Source organism: Podarcis erhardii (assembly GCF_964252035.2).
Source record: "Podarcis erhardii genome assembly, chromosome: 4".
NCBI classification, from domain to species: Eukaryota; Metazoa; Chordata; class Lepidosauria; order Squamata; family Lacertidae; genus Podarcis; species Podarcis erhardii.
Window position 1 is genome coordinate 86,068,219 of NC_138508.1, and position 20,763 is coordinate 86,088,981.

The following is a 20,763-nucleotide window of genomic DNA, read 5'->3' on the forward strand; positions in this document are numbered from 1 at the left end:
CGAACCAAAGCAATGGGATGTGTGTGTCTGTGTGTGTGTGTGCGTGCGCGCACGCGCTTGTGTTCTTCTGCTTGCCTACACATTCCAATTTTAATTCAAGAGTACTGTAGGATATGAAGAGAGGTGACTAATGCCAGGAGGGAAGAAAGCCCTGGGATGACAAATGAAGTATTCACAATGCGCAGGAAGAGGTTTAAAATAACCTGATGTAGGTTTTACATTTTCCCTAAACTGGATTTAGCTTCCTACCAGTTACCTTAAAAAAAACAACACACACACACACACACACACACACACACACCCCTCCATTAACATTTCTTTTGTGGCAGCCTCTGCTGAGAACCTATTGTAAATTTGGGCAATTAGGACTTTTGTTCAATCAGTCCCTCCCCTCAGTCAATACTATAGCATCAAAAGAAGCTGATTCAGTGTTGGCTGGCTGCAGCTCTAAAATCCAAACTAAAAAAAATAATGTTAGAATTCACCACTGTTGTCTGTGTAAAGGATTTTTTTCTTCAAAAAAGCAATAATTAAAAAAATTGCTGTTTCAGGCTTGTAAAGTTCTTAAAATAATCGGTTTTAAACCTCCCACACAATACTCACAAGTGAGATCACAGTAATAGACTCCAGTATAAGGTGGCTGTCTCCCTCTAAATCCAAACTAAATAGATGTTAGAAATCGTTACCACAGTATGTCAAAGGCCAACCAGAGCTATTATCGGGGAAATGCAGCTTTGGGTTTCTTGGGTTCTGAAAATAATCTTCTTTAAAGCTTCAGCATTAGTCAAGGCATGGTCATTCATAATATTTCACAAAAATATAATAAAAGCAGGAAAATCCGGAGCCTCAGAGCCAGTTTCTACAATGAACGGAATCAAGTGATAAAGCTTATCCTAGAGACTGTACCATTTCAGACTACAGGAGGAAGGTTGAAGGGTTGACTTGCTCCCCTCTGGGAGGAAAAAAATATCCCTGGTCATAATACTGGCATTTCAAAAAGAAAACTAGACTGAACCATTATCCTGGGCATGCTAGTTTGCTGTATCCAGGTATTTATTGATTTTATGAGACTGCATTCAAATATTCAACCTCCGACTTGCAGCAATTATCTCTGCACAACAGAGCATGGTTTGGAATGACTAGACAAATGACAGCCTTTACTCCAGGGGCTGGCTCTTTGCCTCGTGTGGGCTGTAGGAAGGGGGCAGAATAGGCAGCCAGCAACCTAAATGTAGGGCCCAACTTCTTCCTAGCATGTCTAGACCAGAAAAATGGCTGACATGTGAGGCGAAGTGAAGAAGAAGAAGAGTTTGGATTTGATATCCCGCTTTATCACTACCCGAAGGAGTCTCAAAGCGGCAAACATTCTCCTTTCCCTTCCTCCCCCACAACAAACACTCTGTGAGGTGAGTGGGGCTGAGAGACTTCAGAGAAGTGTGACTGGCCCAAGGTCACCCAGCAGCTGCATGTGGAGGAGCGGGGAATCAAACCTGGTTCACCAGATTATTAGTCCACCACTCTAACTACTACACCATGCTGGCTCCTGAAAAGGAGGAGTGCCTGTTCAGGAGGTGTAACTCTGGAATTGGGGAGGCGTCTCAAAGGATCAGAAAGGAACCTACAAACATATGGCAGAACAAAAGTACATGATAATAATAATAATAATAGTAATAAAATTTTATTTATATCCCGCCTTCCCCAGCCGAAGCCGGGCTCAGAGCGGCTAACAACAGTAAAATGATACAACATTCTAAAATCATATTATTATTATTATTATTATTATTATTATTATTATTATTATTGGTCTTGAGCAGGGAATGGGTGTGGGTGCTGGCTCAGCTATAGAGCTTGTGGTGGAGTGCAATAGCAAAAACATTCAAGCCAGGAAGAAACAAGCATGCTCACTGGGCTTCCAATTGACTCCTCCCCCCGGATACCCTGTAAAAGCCCTACAATTTCAGGTTAAACACAAATGAAGAGATGACCGGAGGGACAACTTATGGTAAACTGCCAGAAGTACAGAGGGAAAGCACGATGCTAACAAAAAGATACTGAGTGATGTACAACAAAATTTCCCAGATCCGTGCATAACTTTAAAACATCTTGCAAGCAAAGACCTGCCCAAAAAGGTGAAAAACATCTTCATGTATGCGACAACGGCTGCGAGAGTTCTAATAGCACAGGGATGGAAGACTGAAGAAACCCCAACTAAAGAATCATGGCAAGAAAAATTGATGGACTATGCAAAACTGGCAAAACTGACATATAAGCTATGGGACAAGGATAACTGATTTTAAAGATGAATGGGAACCCTTTACAAAGCTTTTGAAGATGCAACAAAGCGAACTGGACTCCTTGGCTGGCTTTGAATAAACATTCACAAACTTTTTATTGATAATATTCAGCTAAATAGTTTGAGGATCTATACAACTTTGTAACATGCAGAAAACAGCATTCTCAGAGAAACGAAAGACTGGAACTGAGGGAGGTCAGTGGGTGGGGGTGGGTGGGTTTTGTGTGGGAGGGTGGGGGAGGGAGAAAAAATGGGGGGGGGAATAAGGATGATATGTTTTTGGATAATATGTTTTGTTTTAATTTTGAATAAAAAATTATTAAAAAAACACATCTTGCAAGCAGCCCAATTTCCATGAAAAGGAGCAGCCTAATTATTTGTTTGTATCTATTTTGCACAGTGATTGTGGCAGTGACCTCACTGGCCACTGATTGGCTGAGCTGCTGTGACATCCCAGAACAATTCTTAACATTCCAACTGCTCAAAACTAAATTATGTATTCAACTGCTGCAGGGGAAAGGGAAAATGCTGGAATTACTGTATTTTTCGCCCTATAGGACACACTTTTTCCCCTCCAAAAATGAAGGGGAAATGTGTGTGCGTCCTATGGGGCGAATACAGGCTTTTGCTGAAGCCTGGAGAGCGAGAGGGGTCGGTGCGCACCGATCCCTCTCGCTCTCCAGGCTTCAGGAAGCTCTGTGCAACCCTCGGGAGCCCGGTGCCAAGCCGCGCCGGGCTCCCAAAGGTTGCGCAGAGCTGTCTGCATTCCAAAGCCTCGGGCACGCTGAAGAGCACGCCCGGGCTTTGCTCAGCTCTCCGCAAGCCTGGGGAGACCGGCGCGGCTCCCTAGGCTTGCGGATAGCAGGCTGTTCTGGGGGCTGGGGTCGGGGGAAGCTCGGGCTTCCCCCACGCCAGCCCCGTGCCTGGGGGGGAAATATTATTCCCCCCCCCAAAAAAAACCTAGGTGCGTCCTATAGGGCGGTGTGTCCTATGGGCCGAAAAATACGGTAAAACTTCACATACTGACAGAAGCAGCGTTTCCCAAGCAGAACAGTAAGAAGAAAATTCCAGGAAATAGGGAAGCTAAGAGACAGGGAAGCCAGAGGAAAAGGAAGAATGCAGGCTCTGAGGGAAAGATTGACGATGAAAGACAAGGTAGGCAGAGGAAACAGAGAATGGATGCCAGGGAACTGAAGTTAATAAGAAAGGGACAAACCTTATAGGGTCAAAAATCAGGAGGGGCTGCATATGAGGTCTATTGTTTCTAAAAAATTGTGACCCGGAAAGGCTAAGCGAGCAATGGAGTCCAAAATTTCACATTTTTATTTGAATAACTGCTCAATTTGCTGCATGCAGGGTTCTAGCATTGAACAAAAGGCACAGGTCAAGCCTTACGCCATGAGCTCCAGCATATCAAAATAATTCATCAGAGCCGAATAAGTATGCCACAGTAATGATGTACAAGCTGTCCTTCAGATGCTGCATGGACTACACCACCTAGATCAGGAAGACAGATTCAGAAGATGGTCATGCTAACTAAAAGCAAGAGCAACAGGCCAAATGCAAGTGGAAGAATATATTTTGGTTCCCACCACTCTGCCCTGCCCTAAACACAGAAGGAATATATCAGAAACATGTGATTTGGTTTTAAGTAGCATCTACTCTACTAAAGCAGAAAGGATCTGCTCTGGAGAAATTGCACTATAAACCTTGCAATTTTACAAGCAAAGTTTATATTAATTCTTTAGAAGCCCTTTGTGCTTATAGTTTCAGACAGAGTCTAAAATACACCAAATAAATATCAGCACAAAATTGCATGCAGCTGCTAGATAGTCTAAGCATTCCCAAACCATTATAATAAACATAGCGGGCCCAGGGCTATAACCCCATCAACCCACAAAGAAGTCGCCATCCTATTCTGTCTTGTCCTACAAGCTGTGCAAAATTAAACTGCTGCTAAGTTACTTGTAAAAATTTAAAAACTGAGACTACAGTACTTTTTAAAAAACCAACAACCACCCACTCTTAATATCTTAAAAGAAAGCAACGGTTTGAGAAGACAGGTTTTGGGTGTTTTTTTTTGTAGGAGGAAATGAAATAAATAAAAATAACCACCATAGAACAGGAAATGAATTCAAAATACAGGAGCAAACATGGAAGGGGCTTCAATGGAGAGGTTGAGTGCCTCCCCTCCAAGAAGATGTTTGCTTATTTATTTGACTTACACTGGTTAGAATAACAAAAAGAGCACATATCTAACACCCAAGAAATGCCCTTCTAGAAGCTAAGTAGGTGGCAGGATCAAAGAAAACCCTTCTCTCAAGAAAGGAAATTGAGAGAAAGCTTCTGAACACATGTTTCTGAAAGGAGGCTATAAAATGCCTAAATGCTCCCAAATACTGTGAATGTTCAAGGAGTCATAAGCAGTGTGTTCAATACAAAGTAAGCCTTATTCGACCTCATGTTGGAATCCTTCCTTAGCCATGGGACTTAAAAGTCTCCCCCCTTGCTGGTCTCTTCTGACCCTCTCTCACCTGTAGAACCTTACACGGCTGCAAAGATTTTGGCAGCTAAAGTTCCAAAAGTGACACAAAAAAGTACATGGAACTTCCCATGCCCGTTTTTTGTAAGTGGATGATAAATCACCTTTACTTAAGTGTTTCACAACAGATAGAGTATTGTGTTTGTTATTTTAAGTTCTGCTTGCTGTCTGCTGTTTTACTCTGAAAATCTCAGAGAGTAACACTTTCTTGGCTTCCCCAATCGGATGGTGTCACATTCCAGCACACCCATCACCCTATGTATATCTCAAGTCTAAGAAAATGGGCCCTGCAGCAGTCAGGTAGCTATAAACCTACTCCTTCCAGCAATTCTAACAGGATCCTGTGCTTTGGGAAATCTCTTGGGACTTGGGAAGTCTTTAAACATCAGCTGCCAAAAAGAGAAGCCCTCCTCTCAATGTATACACTGATCACATTCCCAGCATCTATGCCTCTTGTTTTAGAAACACTGCTTTTTACATGCTTTTTGATTATTGTAGGACAAGCCCAAGAAGAACTCATGGTCAGAAGTATGGGAATATCATGCAAAGGGGATAGTTTCTCTCCCCAGACGAACCACAATCCCCATTCCTTTTAATAAAAACACACACACACACACACACTTCTAGATTTTGTGGAATCTAAGGTATGGTACAAAGTGTTCAGGAACAATTTTTTTCATTTGTTTTGAGGGGAACTAGCTGGCTGGCTCACACCCAACAGTGACTTTAGCAATAGCATAGCAATGACTGACATTTTTTAAAAGCAGGTGTAGCCAGTTAGACAAGGATAAAACTAGAGAGACACACTCATTCTCTATACTCTTGGTTTGTTGTTAAACATTTTCTGCTGCATTTCCCCCCTGCTCCATAGAAAACAGATCAGGTCTTCAGGATTTTAGTGTAGTGGTAACTGGGGAATAGTGTATCAACTCAAAAACAAAAGGTAGCGACAAAGACAGGACCTCTTGATTTATCTTGCTCATGTTTTGAAGAGGAGATAAAGTATCCCTAAGGGAAATGGTAACTTTTCATGCTTTGAACATGTGCAGTCATCGAGAGAACTACTGAATGGGGTATTTTTTTCTACTATGCCGGAGCTTAGTAGGCTGGAATGGTCTTCCTCATTTCTCAATTACCTCCTTACTACAATTTTATTTATTGGTTATGAATGAACATTATTTGTCGTGATGTTTAATATTAGGCAACTATCGCCATCTTTTACTATCAAGCCACATATATCCGTTTCCTTCACCTTCCTTCAAACAATTCTCACTACAGAAAAGTCCTATTGGGGAAAAACCTGCAATATGTAACTAGGGTTGCTGGACATATGGCAACCCTATGTAAACAGAAGCTAGTAGCTTGCTTTACTCTTAATACCTGTTTTAACTGTTTATTTTTTATTTTAAAAATTGCATTTTATTAAAACTGAGTCATAATTCGCACTGGGCAGCTTTGCCAAATAATAAAGTCCAGGTACTAAATAGACACCATATATTTCTATAACACAAGTATGAAAGAAAAACGACGAAGAATCAATCTATGGCCTATAGGATATACAATAAAAACCCAACACTCTTATGTGGCTTCACAACCCTAAAATACAGTGGTGCCCTGCAAGACGAATGCCTCGCAAGACAAAAAACCTGCTAGACGAAAGGGCTTTCCGTTTTTCGAGGCGCTTCGCAAGATGAATTTCCCTATGGGCTTGCTTCGCAAGACGAAAACGTCTTGTGAGTCTTGTGAGTTTTTTCCCTCCCCCCCTTTTTCTAAGCCGCTAATAGCCGCTTAGCCGCTAAGCCGCTAATAGCCGCTAAGCCGCTAATAGCGCTAATCCGCTAAGCCGCTAATAGGGATGCTTCGCAAGACGAAAAAACCGCTAGACGAAGAGACTCGCGGAACGGATTATTTTCGTCTTGCGAGGCACCACTGTACAGACAAATGCAGTATCACTCTGAAACATCTAGCTGTGAAGCCTGGATACATCTTTCAAATTCTGACTACACCACAGCAAATAAATACAAAGATACAGTTGCCCAAAACCTTGATATCCTCAAGACTAAGACTGTTTACAAGAGATGTGTTTCAGAAAGCATGCCAGAAGCATTTTGACTTACAAAGTCTTCTTTGGTGGTGTATAGCTGGAAAAAGGGCATCTCCTTGCGCATGAAGAACTCAAAACACAAATTCATGTGATATATATTATGCTGCTGTAGACTTTGGTAGTTTAAGAAAAAAATGGTCAAATGCTCTGAAACAGTACAGCAGTGTCCAAGCCCCAACGACTCTCAGCCTTCATTTTTGTCATAAGGATACACTCTGCGCTGCAACTTTACGACAAAAGTGAACACTGTGAAACAACCTTCATCTTCAATACATCAAGGTTTTGGGAATCTACATCTTTGTAGTTCATTGCTGTGGTGGAAAACACATGCAGCCAGCACAGCTAAATATTTCAGAATACATTGTTGTGCTATTATATGCCGTGTCTGCATTCAGTGTTTTGAAGCCATGTACAGTGGTACCTCGGGTTAAGTACTTAATTCGTTCCAGAGGTCCGTTCTTAACCTGAAACTGCTCTTAACTTGAGGCACCACTTTAGCTAATGGGGCCTCCTGCTGCCGCCGCGCCGCCAAAGCACGATTTCTGTTCTCATCCTGAAGCAAAGTTCTTAACCCGAGGTACTATTTCTGGGTGAGCGCAGTCTGTAACCTGAAGAGTATGTAACCTGAAGCGTATGTAACCCGAGGTACCACTGTACCTTTGTTTGGTCATTATAGGCCGTGAGGGGCAGACTTTGGTCTTTCAAATTTAAGTGGTGCCTTGTGCAAGGCCGAAATCCGGTGCCTCCCTCCTCTCATCTTCTGTTCTGCTCAATTTGCTATGTCATAGTTGTCATGCCTGCAGCTTGGCTCCTAGCCCCCCCCCCTCTCTGTGTGTGTGTGTGTGTGTGTATACGCAAATGCATGCACGGGGTGTGAGTGTGCCAAACTGTGCAACTGACCTGGATGAAATTAAGGCTAGTTTCGCCCCTGCCAGGACCCACTTGAGTTGGAGGAAGTTCTTGAGGCCCACCTGCCACAAAATGGTGGTGCAGGACCACTGAGTCCACACAGCCAGGTTGTGACCAGTGGAGGAGAGGAGACGCTAGTCATGACTAAACCATCAGGTCAGATTTAGGAAGCTGAGGGGTGATAGACAGGGTGGACAGGCAGTGGACTCCAATTCCAGGAACCAGCAGTGTGCCCAGTCTCTTACCCACTTTTAAACTCTAAACTGTACTCACATTACGAAGTTGGTAAACCCAGAAAAGTACCAGAGCAGGGGTAGTCAACTTGGTGCCCTTCAGATGTTGGACTATGATTCCCATCATCCTTGATCATTGACCACACTGGCTGGGGCTGATGGGAGTTGAAGTCTAATAGTATCTGGAGTGTATCATGTTGACTAGCTGAATACTGGAGAAAATTTATTAACTATAATCATTTTCTTATTTTTCAGCTGCTTAACAAGAAGAGGCTGCATTCTAAAACTGAGATATAACATACACATTCCACAAGTACATTGCACCAACATTTCACACTTGGGAGTTGTTGGCCCAGAAACAAGTTAAACAACTCCTGAGATTTCATCCAACGTAGCCGCACTGATGGCTATGAAACCAAACTGGTTTTAATCCAAACTTTCTGGCCTTAATAATACTCTGGTATGCAGTGCAAAAGAGTAAATATGGTGAAGCAGATTGCCCCAAAACATATATGTTTATTATGATACCAGACAATATAACAGGAAAGAAATTAAACAATGTGATTGAGAGCAGAGAATTCAGTGGGTTTAAGACTTATATATTTCTTTAGAAAGTGTATCTTTTAAAGCAAATGAAAGCTTACATATACAGTTACAGAGTGACAACTCCTCACCATTTCCGACGACTGCTTTAGATGGATCTGACTGTCTTTAACAAATTTCTTCATCTCTAGTTGCTCACATATGCTGCAATTCCTAATTATCACCTTTAAAAGGCCATCTGGGCCCCATTCCCCACCATTAGGGGGCAATTCCATTTGCATTGTTCATAGGCTTAGTAGGAACTGGTGGAAAAGTTCATTAGGAATTTGAGGAGATGCATTAAAACCGTAGCATGGCAAACCAAGTATCTGATACCTAGATGCCCACAGGAGAGATAAGCATTTAATACATATTTGCATACAACTAACAAGTCATCCATGGTGTCTTTAGCTCTGAAAACTGCTTCAATTTAGGCTAGTCTCAAGCATGGGAAAATGGGGAAAATCTGACTCTGTGCAGATCTTACATTTTTCTCCCAATTAAATAGAGCATATTCACTCCCCATGGTATTTTTAAGACTAATTGAAAGTAATTTAACCCTTCATTTCGCAATACAACAGTGAATTTTTGTAATGGTCTCTGGTATAAATGGAAAAGCCACCACAGATTACCCTAGTAGCTACAAAGACATAATCAATGATTAGGTGAGTCAGAAAAAAAAATTCATTTTCAACTGGTGCATAGTGTTTTAGATCATCAACTGGTGCTTGGTGTTTTATTGCTTAAGCAATAAAACCAAGTCTTAATAACATAAGGGGAAGTAGCACACCTTTATCTGCCCAATGACAATGTAGGATATACTTTTTTAAAAAAATACTCATTTATTAACATTTGAACAACGGCAGCAAGGATACTCATCGCAAAAAACTGGAAAACTCAAGATCTACCCACACTGGAAGAGTGGCAGATGCAGCTGATGGACTATATGCAACTGGCCGAGATGACTGGCAGAATCCGAGACCTGGGAGAAGAGAGGATTGAGGAAGACTGGAAGAAATTTAAGATGTATTTACAAAAACATTGTAATTTGGTTGAATGTTAAGAAGGATGCTAGATTATAAAAAATTGGCCACCACTAAATTAGATTTTGAATTTGATGATAAGTGAGATTAAAGAAAACATAAATTTTATGGAGAATTGCTAGATTATACTTAAATGAGTGGATATAAGATCGTAAACAAGTTGATAATTTGCTTGGAAAAACCTTTTAATGATGTAAATGGGAGCGGGAGACGTGAGGGAGTCCAAAGAAGTGATGAAATTACGTTGTGATAGAAGTAAGTAAGATTGTTTTATTATTGGTGCATTTGTATTTAAAAACTCTAATAAATATTTATATATTAAAAAAAAAAAAACATTTGAGAGGGAATGACTGGAAGCACCAAAAGGACAAGGAGCTTGAAGAAGTAAAATTGATTCAGTCTCAAAGTGATGCTCAGAGTGAAAGTTCTTATTATGACTATTACAGAAATGGTATGCTCTAATTAAGGGGAATCTCTAGATGCTCATTTACATAATTTAACAATGTATATGCCGCTCAACACTAGTTTCTAAGGGGTGCACAATGAGAATGCAAAGGAGATACAACAGTAATAACTTTAGTTAAAAAACCATAAAAGCTTACTTAAAATGTGTGCTGAAGCACAGAGGTGAGCTGCAGCTAAAGAGGCCAAATGACATTTTACGTTTTGTGCTGAAGAACACTTGACCCTCATCAAGTTGGAAAGGTAAGGACATGGCACTTTCTCCCAAGTAACCCTTAAAGGATTTAAAATTAATCTATTTTTTTAAAAAATCAAAATTTTAAGTTAACTCAGAAACAGTGACCCGGAAAGAACAAGCTGGTCTGCTTTCAGAGCAAACACTGAATTTCACACCTTTTGCCTTTGGACATTCATTCCAGAGAGTGCAACTTAAAAAAAAAAAAGAGTCTTCATTTAGATGGTCCAAAGGAATTTGGGTTTATTGCTAACAGTAACAGCCCCATTGCCCCTCCTATCTAACATTACAAGTAAGGTGGCATGACCTCACACTGTTAGCAAGTTTCCTGCACAAGATAAAGATCGGCAATAGGTAAAGGTAAAGGGACCCCGACCATTAGGTCCAGTCGTGACAGACTCTGGGGTTGTGCGCTCATCTCGCTCTATAGGCTGAGTTTGTCTGCAGACAGCTTCCGGGTCATGTGGCCAGCATGACTAAGCCGCTTCTGGCGAACCAGAGCAGCACACGGAAACGCCGTTTACCTTCCCACCAAAGCGGTACCTATTTATCTACTTGCACTTTGACGTGCTTTCAAACTGCTAGGTTGGCAGGCGCAGGGACCGAACAACGGGAGCTCACTCCGTCACGGGGATTCGAACCACCGACCTTCTGATCGGCAAGCCCTAGGCTCTGTGGTTTAACCCACAGCGCCACCCGCGTCCCTAAGATCGACAATGAAATGGAACAAAATCCACAGTGCACTTTTTTTTTTTATTATTGCTAGATCTTCCCAGGGTGATGGTGAGCGTTTTCTCTGGCAGCCACACATTCCACCTAGCATCTAATTGTGGCCTCAGAATCAGCCTAGAAGTCTCCTATTCTTTGCCAACGTCCATTTGAAGTGGTTACCCTTGATTGCAGAAATTTAAAATACCTTGCTTTTTCCATTAACCTATACCTAGCAAGAGTTTAAAATGTTGCATTGCTGTTAACTCCATAACAAGCCGATGTCAGTGATTTATCTTTATTAATACATAGGGTTGGAGGGGAAAGGTGTGGGGGGAGAGAAAGACAGGTATATTATATATAAAGCCAAGAAATACACTACAAATTCCACTAACATGTCTGGAAAATTACATCACCACTTACCACCACACCAGGAGTATGTTTTGTGGGTTGTATTGGGTTTTACGTACATGGCTCCTACTGGCTTTAATGGGCATCACACAGCTAAATCTCCATGCATCACTTTGACACTTCAGAATAATTGTTCGCTTCCATAAGAGGGTCAAGGAAAGGTTGAAGAACTAAAAGAATTCACCGAGGAGCGCAGATTATGTGTACAGGATTGCATCTGCTTTTGAAAAATGATTGGCCAAATGTATATGATGCATGCTAATGAACACACTGTTAAGCTAGTCCCCTTGGTTAAATGCAGCAGAGAGGCATTTTGAAAAGCAGCAATAAGAACATAAAATTGACAGGTAGCATAAAATGAGATGGCACAGAGAACAGTTTCTTTCCTCCAAATATTACACTGCAAAAAAAATAAATTAAAATTGAGTAGTACTGAGTGCAGTTAAATTTGGTATTAGTGATGTCACTCAAATGCTCCATCTGCCGGGATGAGCAGGGTTAGGATTTAGCGGATGTCTGGCTGAGCTGAGAAGTCCCTGGTGCAGCCAGGCTACAACAGCTTAACTCCTTCATCCTTGGCTCTACCAGAAAGAATGTCAGTGTATCTCCAGTGAAAAAGGAACTTCCAGGGGAGTGATGAAGGTGGAAAGAGAAAAGAGAGGCTTAGGCTGGATTCTAAGACCATTTGACTTGCAACCCAGCAAAAAACAGGAAGTGTAATTCACTCACCATTTAAGGGAGAAATCCTATACATAATAAGTTTGCATAAAGCAAGCCCAGGACAAGTTAAGCTGCGTAAAGTATACCAGAATCAAACTGTTCAGAAGCTGGGCTTCTGCAGGTTGAGCCATCCTAAGCCTGGAAAGAGAAAACCAAGCCCTTAAAAATAACTTCTGAGTTAAAGATAAAGGGACCCCTGACAGTTAGGTCCAGTCGTGGCCGACTCTGGGGTTGTGGCGCTCATCTCACTTTATTGGCTGAGGGAGCCTGCATACAGCTTCTGGGTCATGTGGCCAGCATGACTAAGTCACTTCTGGCGAACCAGAGCAGCGCACGAAAATGCCGTTTACCTTCCCGCCGGAGTGGTACCTATTTATCTACTTACACTTGACGTGCTTTCGAACTGCTAGCTTGGCAGGGGCAGGGACCGAGCAACGGGAGCTCACCCGTCGCGCGGATTCGAACCGCCGACCTTCTGATCGGCAAGCCCTAGGCTCTGTGGTTTAGACCACAGCGCCACCCGCGTCCCCTGAATTACACCATCCTTAATGACCAGCCCAATACATTTTGGCACCTGAGAGAAACCACAAAATGTTGCCCCCAGGGAAGAAGGGGTGAGTGAAGATCTACATCAGGAGTGGGGTGCGAAGAGATCAGCGGCACCCCCTATTCGCCAAGAGGCGACTGCAGAAGTGGCATGTGGGGTGCTGCCAAGGAGGTGGCAGATCCAGCCTCCAAGGAGCACAATGCCACCATGGCAGCAGCTACAGCAGTGGGCGACGCATTCCTTGGAGGTCGGATCTTCTACCCCTATGAATCCTGCCACCCAAGGCAGTCACATCACCTTGCCTCATGGGTGGGCCAGCCCTGCTTAGATTGGGTTGCCAGGTTGCATGACTCAGCTGAGTGGGCTTAGGATCCAGCCTAAGTTCTACCTCTCTGGTCCTCACCCTATAGAATCATAGAATCATAGAGTTGGAAGAGACCACAAGGGCCATTGAGTCCAACCCCCTGCCAAGCAGGAAACACCATCAGAGCACTCCTGACATATGGTTGTCAAGCCTCTGCTTAAAGACCTCCAAAGAAGGAGACTCCACCACACTCCTTGGCAGCAAATTCCACTGTCGAACAGCTCTTACTGTCAGGAAGTTCTTCCTAATGTTTAGGTGGAATCTTCTTTCTTGTAATTTGGAACCATTGCTCCGTGTCCGCTTCTCTGGAGCAGCAGAAAACAACCTTTCTCCCTCCTCTATGTGACATCCTTTTATATATTTGAACATGGCTATCATATCACCACATAACCTCCTCTTCTCCAGGCTAAACATGCCCAGCTCCCTTAGCCGTTCCTCATAAGGCATCGTTTCCAGGCCTTTGACCATTTTGGTTGCCCTCCTCTGGACACGTTCCAGTTTGTCAGTGTCCTTCTTGAACTGTGGTGCCCAGAACTGGACACAGTACTCCAGGTGAGGTCTGACCAGAGCAGAATACAGTGGCACTATTACTTCCCTTGATCTAGATGCTATACTCCTATTGATGCAGCCCAGAATTGCATTGGCTTTTTTAGCTGCCGCGTCACACTGTCGGCTCATGTCAAGTTTGCGGTCAACCAAGACTCCTAGATCCTTTTCACATGTACTGCTCTCAAGCCAGGTGTCACCCATCTTGTATTTGTGCCGCTCATTTTTTTTTGCCCAAGTGCAATACTTTACATTTCTCTCTGTTAATGCCCTCAGAACACTCATTTTTCAGGGCTTAGGTCAACTAAAGAGCTGTCAAGCCGGACTGAGCTGGGATGGGGAGATACACTGGTATATCTCTGGTTGCACCAAGGATGTTAAGCCTGCACACCTGGGAGTACCCAGGCTCATTCAGAGATCTGCTGGATCCTAACCCTGCTCATACTGATGGATCTTGCTATAGTACTGCTTCCTTAAAGCCTCTGCCAGGCTTAGGCCTGCAGGGTCAGTGGTAGCCACCCTCCTAAATTTATGCAGGGCTTAGTTTACACCAGATTTTTGTCTATAGGATTGCTCTCTGTTTTTCCAAGGCTTTACCTCTGTGGCTGACTCGCAGTCTACACAACCTCCAAGCCAGAGACAAGCAAATGGCGGTGGCGTGGGGTGGTGGAAATCAACAGACAGGATCCCCATTTGGTGTTTTTGTGGGCACTGCCATATTGAACAAACTTCCACTGGCAAATCAGTTTCATACTGGCATCGCCGAAGAAAACAGCAGACAGCAAAAGCTGTAATACAATAATGCTGTTTTCAGCTGAAGCTGCAAAGGCGAAACAGTTTAGGCACAAATACAGAAAAATGCAAATTGAGCATTCCAACTTTAAAATGCCTGCATGGAAATGATGGGCAAGCAATAAAACAGACCCCCCCCCCATCTTGGGCCTACACATAGCATTTCTATTCAACTATTAATAAAAATGCACCAGTGCTCAAAAAGTTATTGGCCTGTTCTGTCACTAATCTTCAAGAAGAACTGGAAATGTTGCAGACTTGAAGCTTGAGTAGTTTCATCTACATCTTCGAATCAACAGCTGGCCTTATTTGCAACACTATCAGGACATTAAAAAGCCTAAATGTCCAAGCAGCTGCGTAAGAAGCAAAAGATTGGAAGTACAGTGGTGCCCCGCAAGACGAACGCCTCGGAAGACGAAAAACTCGCTAGACGAAGGAGTTTTTCGTTTTCTTAGCCGCTTCGCAAGACGCATCTCCCTATGGGCTTGCTTCGCAAAACGAAGCTTGCCCCGCAAGCTCCGGGGATAGCGGGGAAGTGCAGTACGCCTTCCCCGCTGTCCCCAGACCTCTTTTGAAGCAAGGGGCGGCGGGGAGAAGATCGCTTCTCCCCGTTGCCAGCCCCGCAATCTCCAGGGGCAGAGGGGAAGGCGTGCGATCTTCTCCCCTGTCCCCGGAGATTCTCCCCGTTGCCGCCCCTTGCTTCAAAAGAGGGGACAGAGGGGAAGGCATGCGCGCCTTCCCCTCTGTCCCCGGAGATTGCGGGGCAGGCAACGGGGAGAAGCAATCTTCTCCCCGCCGCCCCTTGCTTTAAACAGGTCCAGGGACAGAGGGGAAGGCGCGCGGTGCTTCCCCTCTGTCCCCGGACGGTCTCCATAGGAACGCATTGATTGATTTTCAATGCATTCCTATGGGAAACCGTGCTTCGCAAGATGAAAAACTCGCAAGAAGAAAAAACTTGCGGAACGAATTAATTTCGTCTTGCGAGGCACCACTGTAGATTTTATCAGGATTGGGAAGTGTACAAAATATCAAACAGCACGCAATGTACAAAAGAGTCTCCCCACCCATATTGTTAAATGCAAACCATAAAGTACTGTACAAGGCTTCACATCATGGTGAATAGACTGCTTGCAACGTGCTCATCTGAGAATCTATACTGTGAGTCATACAGAATGCTTTAAGAGATCAGTATCACTGGAAAGTACGAAGTTGTAGAATTCCTTGGTGAATGATGACGTTCTCTTCTTAAAAATGAAGTCGAAGAAAAATAATGTCACAACAAATCAGTTAGTTGACGAGAACCTGCTCGCCATCAGTAATAATCAGTCTCACACAAGGATGGGTTGAAGAAATCTGACTGCCCCAGGAGCTGCTGCAGCCAAACATTTATTGTGTGTAGTCAAAAAGATACAAATACCAAGAAGCAACTTTTTCCTCAACTGGCAGATAAGGACAATGCCATACCATCACACCAGGCCACGTAGTCGATCAGGCTATGCTACGTGGACCAATCATCGGGACAGCATGAGCTGTCCACGCGTTGTTCATGCTCCAAGCAATGCCTTCTGCTATGAAATCATCTTGCAATAATAAACTTTCGCCCATGCTCTTATGTACAAACAACCATTTTCCCACAGTTAGTAGACAGGAGTCTTAGGGATCCACAGCAAGCAAGCAAAACAACTGAGGTCTGTTTCATACATTCTGAGGCTGCAAGTCTACAACACAGTCTGTGGGAGTCATGAGTTGCAACCAGCCCTGGTCCCACAATGAACCAACAGGGGAATCCCCAGTTACACTGGGGCTCCAAGATGCACACATGTGGGGATTCCCCCATTCCACACTGAATATGCTCCATATATGGTTCTGCTATTGTTTGTATGGTTATGTTAGTTTGTACATATGTTTGATAAATCAGTACAGTGGTACCTCAGGTTACATACGCTTCAGGTTACATACGCTTCAGGTTACAGACTCCGCTAACCCAGAAATAGTGCTTCAGGTTAAGAACTTTGCTTCAGGATGAGAACAGAAATCGTGCTCCAGCAGCACGGCAGCAGCGGGAGGCCCCATTAGCTAAAGTGGTGCTTCAGGTTAAGAACAGTTTCAGGTTAAGTACGGACCTCCGGAACAAATTAAATACTTAACCTGAGGTACCACTGTACCTTTTAAAAAGGAAAGGGGGAAAAAGAGCAATATGAAAACACATCTTTATGTTACTTGGAATACTCTGCATGCTGAAAGGCGCTCTCTCTCTCTCTCTCTCTCTCTCTGTGTGTGTGTGTGTGTGTGTTTCTAATTACTTTGCAGAATATACTCACAGCAGCACAAGGCTTTTACAATGTTGTTAGGCAGAAAACACTGCCAAGAAACTGGGGGTGAAGGGGTTGCTGATTGATTTTTAACAAGGAAGTATGTGCTCAGCACACATTTTCATTGAAAACAATGACAATGGCTGAGGAATAATGTTCTGCCTCTTTTTCTTGATCCGTATTCTTAATTGATGTGCAACATAAGATTAACACTGAATTCTTGATAAAATAAGCTACAGATACCTCCCCCCCCCCCATTTCCTAGATTTAGCATAAACCATTTGTTTATTTTACACCTTCTGGTACCCCTTGTTCACTGTTTACCATTAACATCCTTAATTCTTACAAAATAAAAAAAATATGTACCAGTCATCTAGTTCACAGTCTTTCTAATTAATTTTCTGTTATGCTCGTCTCTCATACAGCCTGCATTAACTTATTCATATTTTTTTCCCCTCCCCCCTTTTTTTCTTTGGAAGGTGCTCATTCTAAGCTCAAAAATAACTGTCCTTCAACTTACATGTTTCTGAAACTAGCCATTTATGAACGTTAAAATACATATTGGGCTGGTTCAGATCAGATGTGCTAAACTAGGGATGCTAAACTAGGGATGGGCAGCAGGTATATCAGCCTCTACTGATAGATCTCTGGGTGATTTGCAGCAGATCAGCAAGAAGTGTCTGACTCACAATTGTTTAACAATAGCAAGAACAAAACCCGAGTTTGGTGCAGTGCTGGTACTGTACTGAAAACCAATTTTTAGGCTTAGACTCCACTCTAGAGTCAACCTGGTTATTTAATTCTAGTACTACATCTTTTGCACGTACTTCTGTTTGGCAGACGGTGTAGGGTTCTAGTGAAAAACAAAATACCTGAGGCCAGACCACTTTTATAGCACTAAACCAAAGTAAATAGGCCCAACCTAAACCAGCCATTATGAAAATGATCCAGGTGAGCCTCAGGTTTGCATACACACCTCCCCGTGTCCCCTCCAGCATGTTGACGTCAAACCATTGTTTAACAGCTTGATCGAGTCAACAAACCACAGCTAGAATTAAACACAGGTCCAGAGGCAGATGTAACTCTAAACTGTGGTTTAAGGTTCCCATTTCCTCCTTGCGGTCATGCCAGGGGAGCAGAGACTCATTATCCAACATGCAAACCAAGTCACACACACTTGGGCTTGGGAAGAGGGTTATAGAGGATTCTCTCAGCTATGAGGAAATGATTGCTTTTCTAGTCATTTGTTTAGAAAAGTGGCAGGCCCACCTTGAGACAAAGGCTGATTCTGACACCTCAGCTGACTACATTTCTACGTCTTCCTTGATAAAGATCTCCCACTCTAAACCAATTTAAATACACAGAGTAACTGCTGTCACATTACCAAACTCACATAAATTAGACCTGTCAAGCCCACACAGCTTAATGGCCTTCTGAGACAAGAAACCATTCCCTTTGAAACTACGTGGGTAATAACTGAAGCTATAGAGTTTTGAAACTATGTAAGTAATGGCAACATGTGCCGACATCCCTGAAGCCTCCATTTTGGAGAGGGAAGGGCAGAAAGACTCTCTATGCTTGCAGAAAAATAACAGGGGGTTGAATACAGGGTCCCCTTCTACCCTAGAGTTGCCGTATTTCAAGAAGTGAAAAGCTGAGCTATTTTTAAGGAAATTCGCCAAAATCTCCACTTTTGACATGGGTTGCCAAATGTCCGGACTAAGGTCCACGCATGTGCATTACCCACATCCCCGACCTCAGAGAATAATTTGCAGGTGCCAGCCTTCAACTAATGAAGACCAGGAGTTGGATATGCTGGAAGGGAAGTAAGGGGTCTACTGCTTGCTTCTCTTTAGTCTGGGGCCCAAAGGAGTCGAATGAAACTGGGTGCATGCCCTGTGACACGTAACCTCTGTGCCCAATTCCTCCCACAAATAATCCTTCCAGCAGTAAAGGACTGGAGATTGGAGGGAGTGAATGGGCCGTGTGCACCCCCTGAACTCAATTCCTCTACCAAGGGTATTTTCAGAAAGGGGAAGTTGTGCTTCCTTCCTTCTAAAAATTATTTGTGGGTAATTACTTGTACACACTACTAACAAAAATGGAACATTATTTGCTTTTCTCTCTTTTTGGTCACAGGGAAGGTAAAGTGATGCATAATTAACAATTGACTGGTACAACATTCTTTTGCATCTTTTAATTGGTGTGAATTAGATTAGAATTAAAATGTCTTTCTCTCACCTTTGGGGGATGCAATCTAATCGTCTCAACAAGATGTCAAAGTTTCCCCCTTAATTAAACTTTTCAAATAAGAACTTCAGGCATCCTTTAGAAACCAAAATATGTTTGTGTGTATATAAATTATAATTATTTGGAGCTGTGGCACACAGATTTTTAGCCCCTGGAAAAGAAGAGTGTTCTCTAGATGGCATAAGACTCCTACTAAAACTGAGAGAATATCAGGCGAAAAAGAATATTAAAGGCAAAAAGTTCTGTTGTGGTTTTCAAATGTTCTGTGTCAAATGTCCCTGAAAACAGAAACGAAGAAGGTCCTGCATGTCTGTCACAGAACCCAAGCAGAAGCAGTCATTCCGCACATTCAACTGACATGGGGAACTGGACAGGTCTGCTGTGTGCCGAAACACACCCAACACTTCCTTGCTTCTGGTCAGTGCTGGGGATGATTGAAAAAGAAATTAAATACTTTTGTTGATACCCTTTCTTGGCACCGCAGATGAGGACCACCAACTCTCCTTGCAACCTGGTGCAGAAGATTCAAATCCTGTTCAGTCACAAAGTTCAGCAGATGGTGGTGAGGAAATATGGAGAAAATTCTTGGTGTCCAAGCATAGGAACAAAGCTGTCGTGAACTGATGCCTTGTGGTGTTGGTAATTAATATATTTATCCAACAGGTACAAGATTAGGTCTCCAGCAACTCTGTTAATGAAAAATAAAAGCAGCCCAGCAAACCTGTCATTTAAGAAGGTTTTTTTTTTTACTGTATATTGCATGTTATGCTACTGAACAGAAGTGATAAAAATAGCTGTCAGTGTAGCATGTAAAGTGCTAGCAACACATTCACATTTACAATGGAAAAGTACTGCAAAGTGTAAAACATCTTATGTGAATTAAGTTCTCAGTTTCATAAACTTTTTCAAAAACACTGTAACCTTCTAAAATTGCTAATGTGTAGAATAAACCACAAAATACGTTTAATATCTTTTATGGGAAGTTGACCTGAAATAAAAAGTTATGTAGTTAAAAGATTTTTGATAGTTCTTCATCCAATTCCACCCCCCTCTCTGTGGAGCAACAATGATTGAAACCTGATGGCTACTGTACAAAAAGGGTCATAAAATGTTTTATGTAGAAGTAAAACAGTAGCCATTAAAATTATGCTCTGATGTTGGAGTAGATGTGTAGCATGGAAACAAGATAAACTACCATAAAGTGAATGTGATCAAATGCCATTACAATGACTAGTCTCAAAACAAATGACAGATACTAAAATACAGTCACAGTCTTTTTGCAAAATTACTTTGGGCAAAGTACCAAGAAAACACTATATCCTCTCTGCTAAAGGCAGTTTGCCAAAGAAATTGCAAATACACAAGCTTTAATATCTATAGCCAAAAAACACTTGGAAACTCATTATGGAAAGGCTTAAAAGCCAACTCATGATAAAATTGTTTTCTTTCACAGATTATCACAGCATCCTGAAGAGAGAAACATCAGGGAACAAGGTGTGGGTTGCATTTAAAAAAAAGAAAGGAGGAAGAAAAAGAAGACCACTAGAATAAACTCCAGTGTGGTCTAAAACTCTCACCAGACTTTCCCTAGATAATGTAATACAGTGGTACCTCTGGTTAAGAACTTAATTCGTTCTGGAGGTCCGTTCTTAATCTGAAACTGTTCTTAACCTGAGGTACCACTTTACCTAATGGGGCCTCCCGCTGCCA

At 42.7% G+C, this 20,763-nt stretch overlaps 2 protein-coding genes across 3 annotated transcripts in view; one reads left to right on the plus strand and one right to left on the minus strand.

Annotated features, from left to right (window-relative positions):
- The window catches only part of LOC309339858 (uncharacterized protein), a 45,956-nt gene extending 26,164 nt beyond the window's left edge, over positions 1-19,792 (plus strand). Inside the window, exon 4 of the mRNA XM_081858388.1 lies at positions 19,538-19,792. Coding sequence (XP_081714514.1) covers positions 19,538-19,677 — 140 coding nt within the window. The 3' untranslated portion in view covers positions 19,678-19,792. The remainder of the gene's footprint in view (positions 1-19,537) is intronic.
- CLYBL (citramalyl-CoA lyase) overlaps positions 1-20,763 on the minus strand; it is a 193,916-nt gene that overhangs the window by 122,597 nt on the left and 50,556 nt on the right. The gene's annotated exons all lie outside the window — the stretch shown is intronic.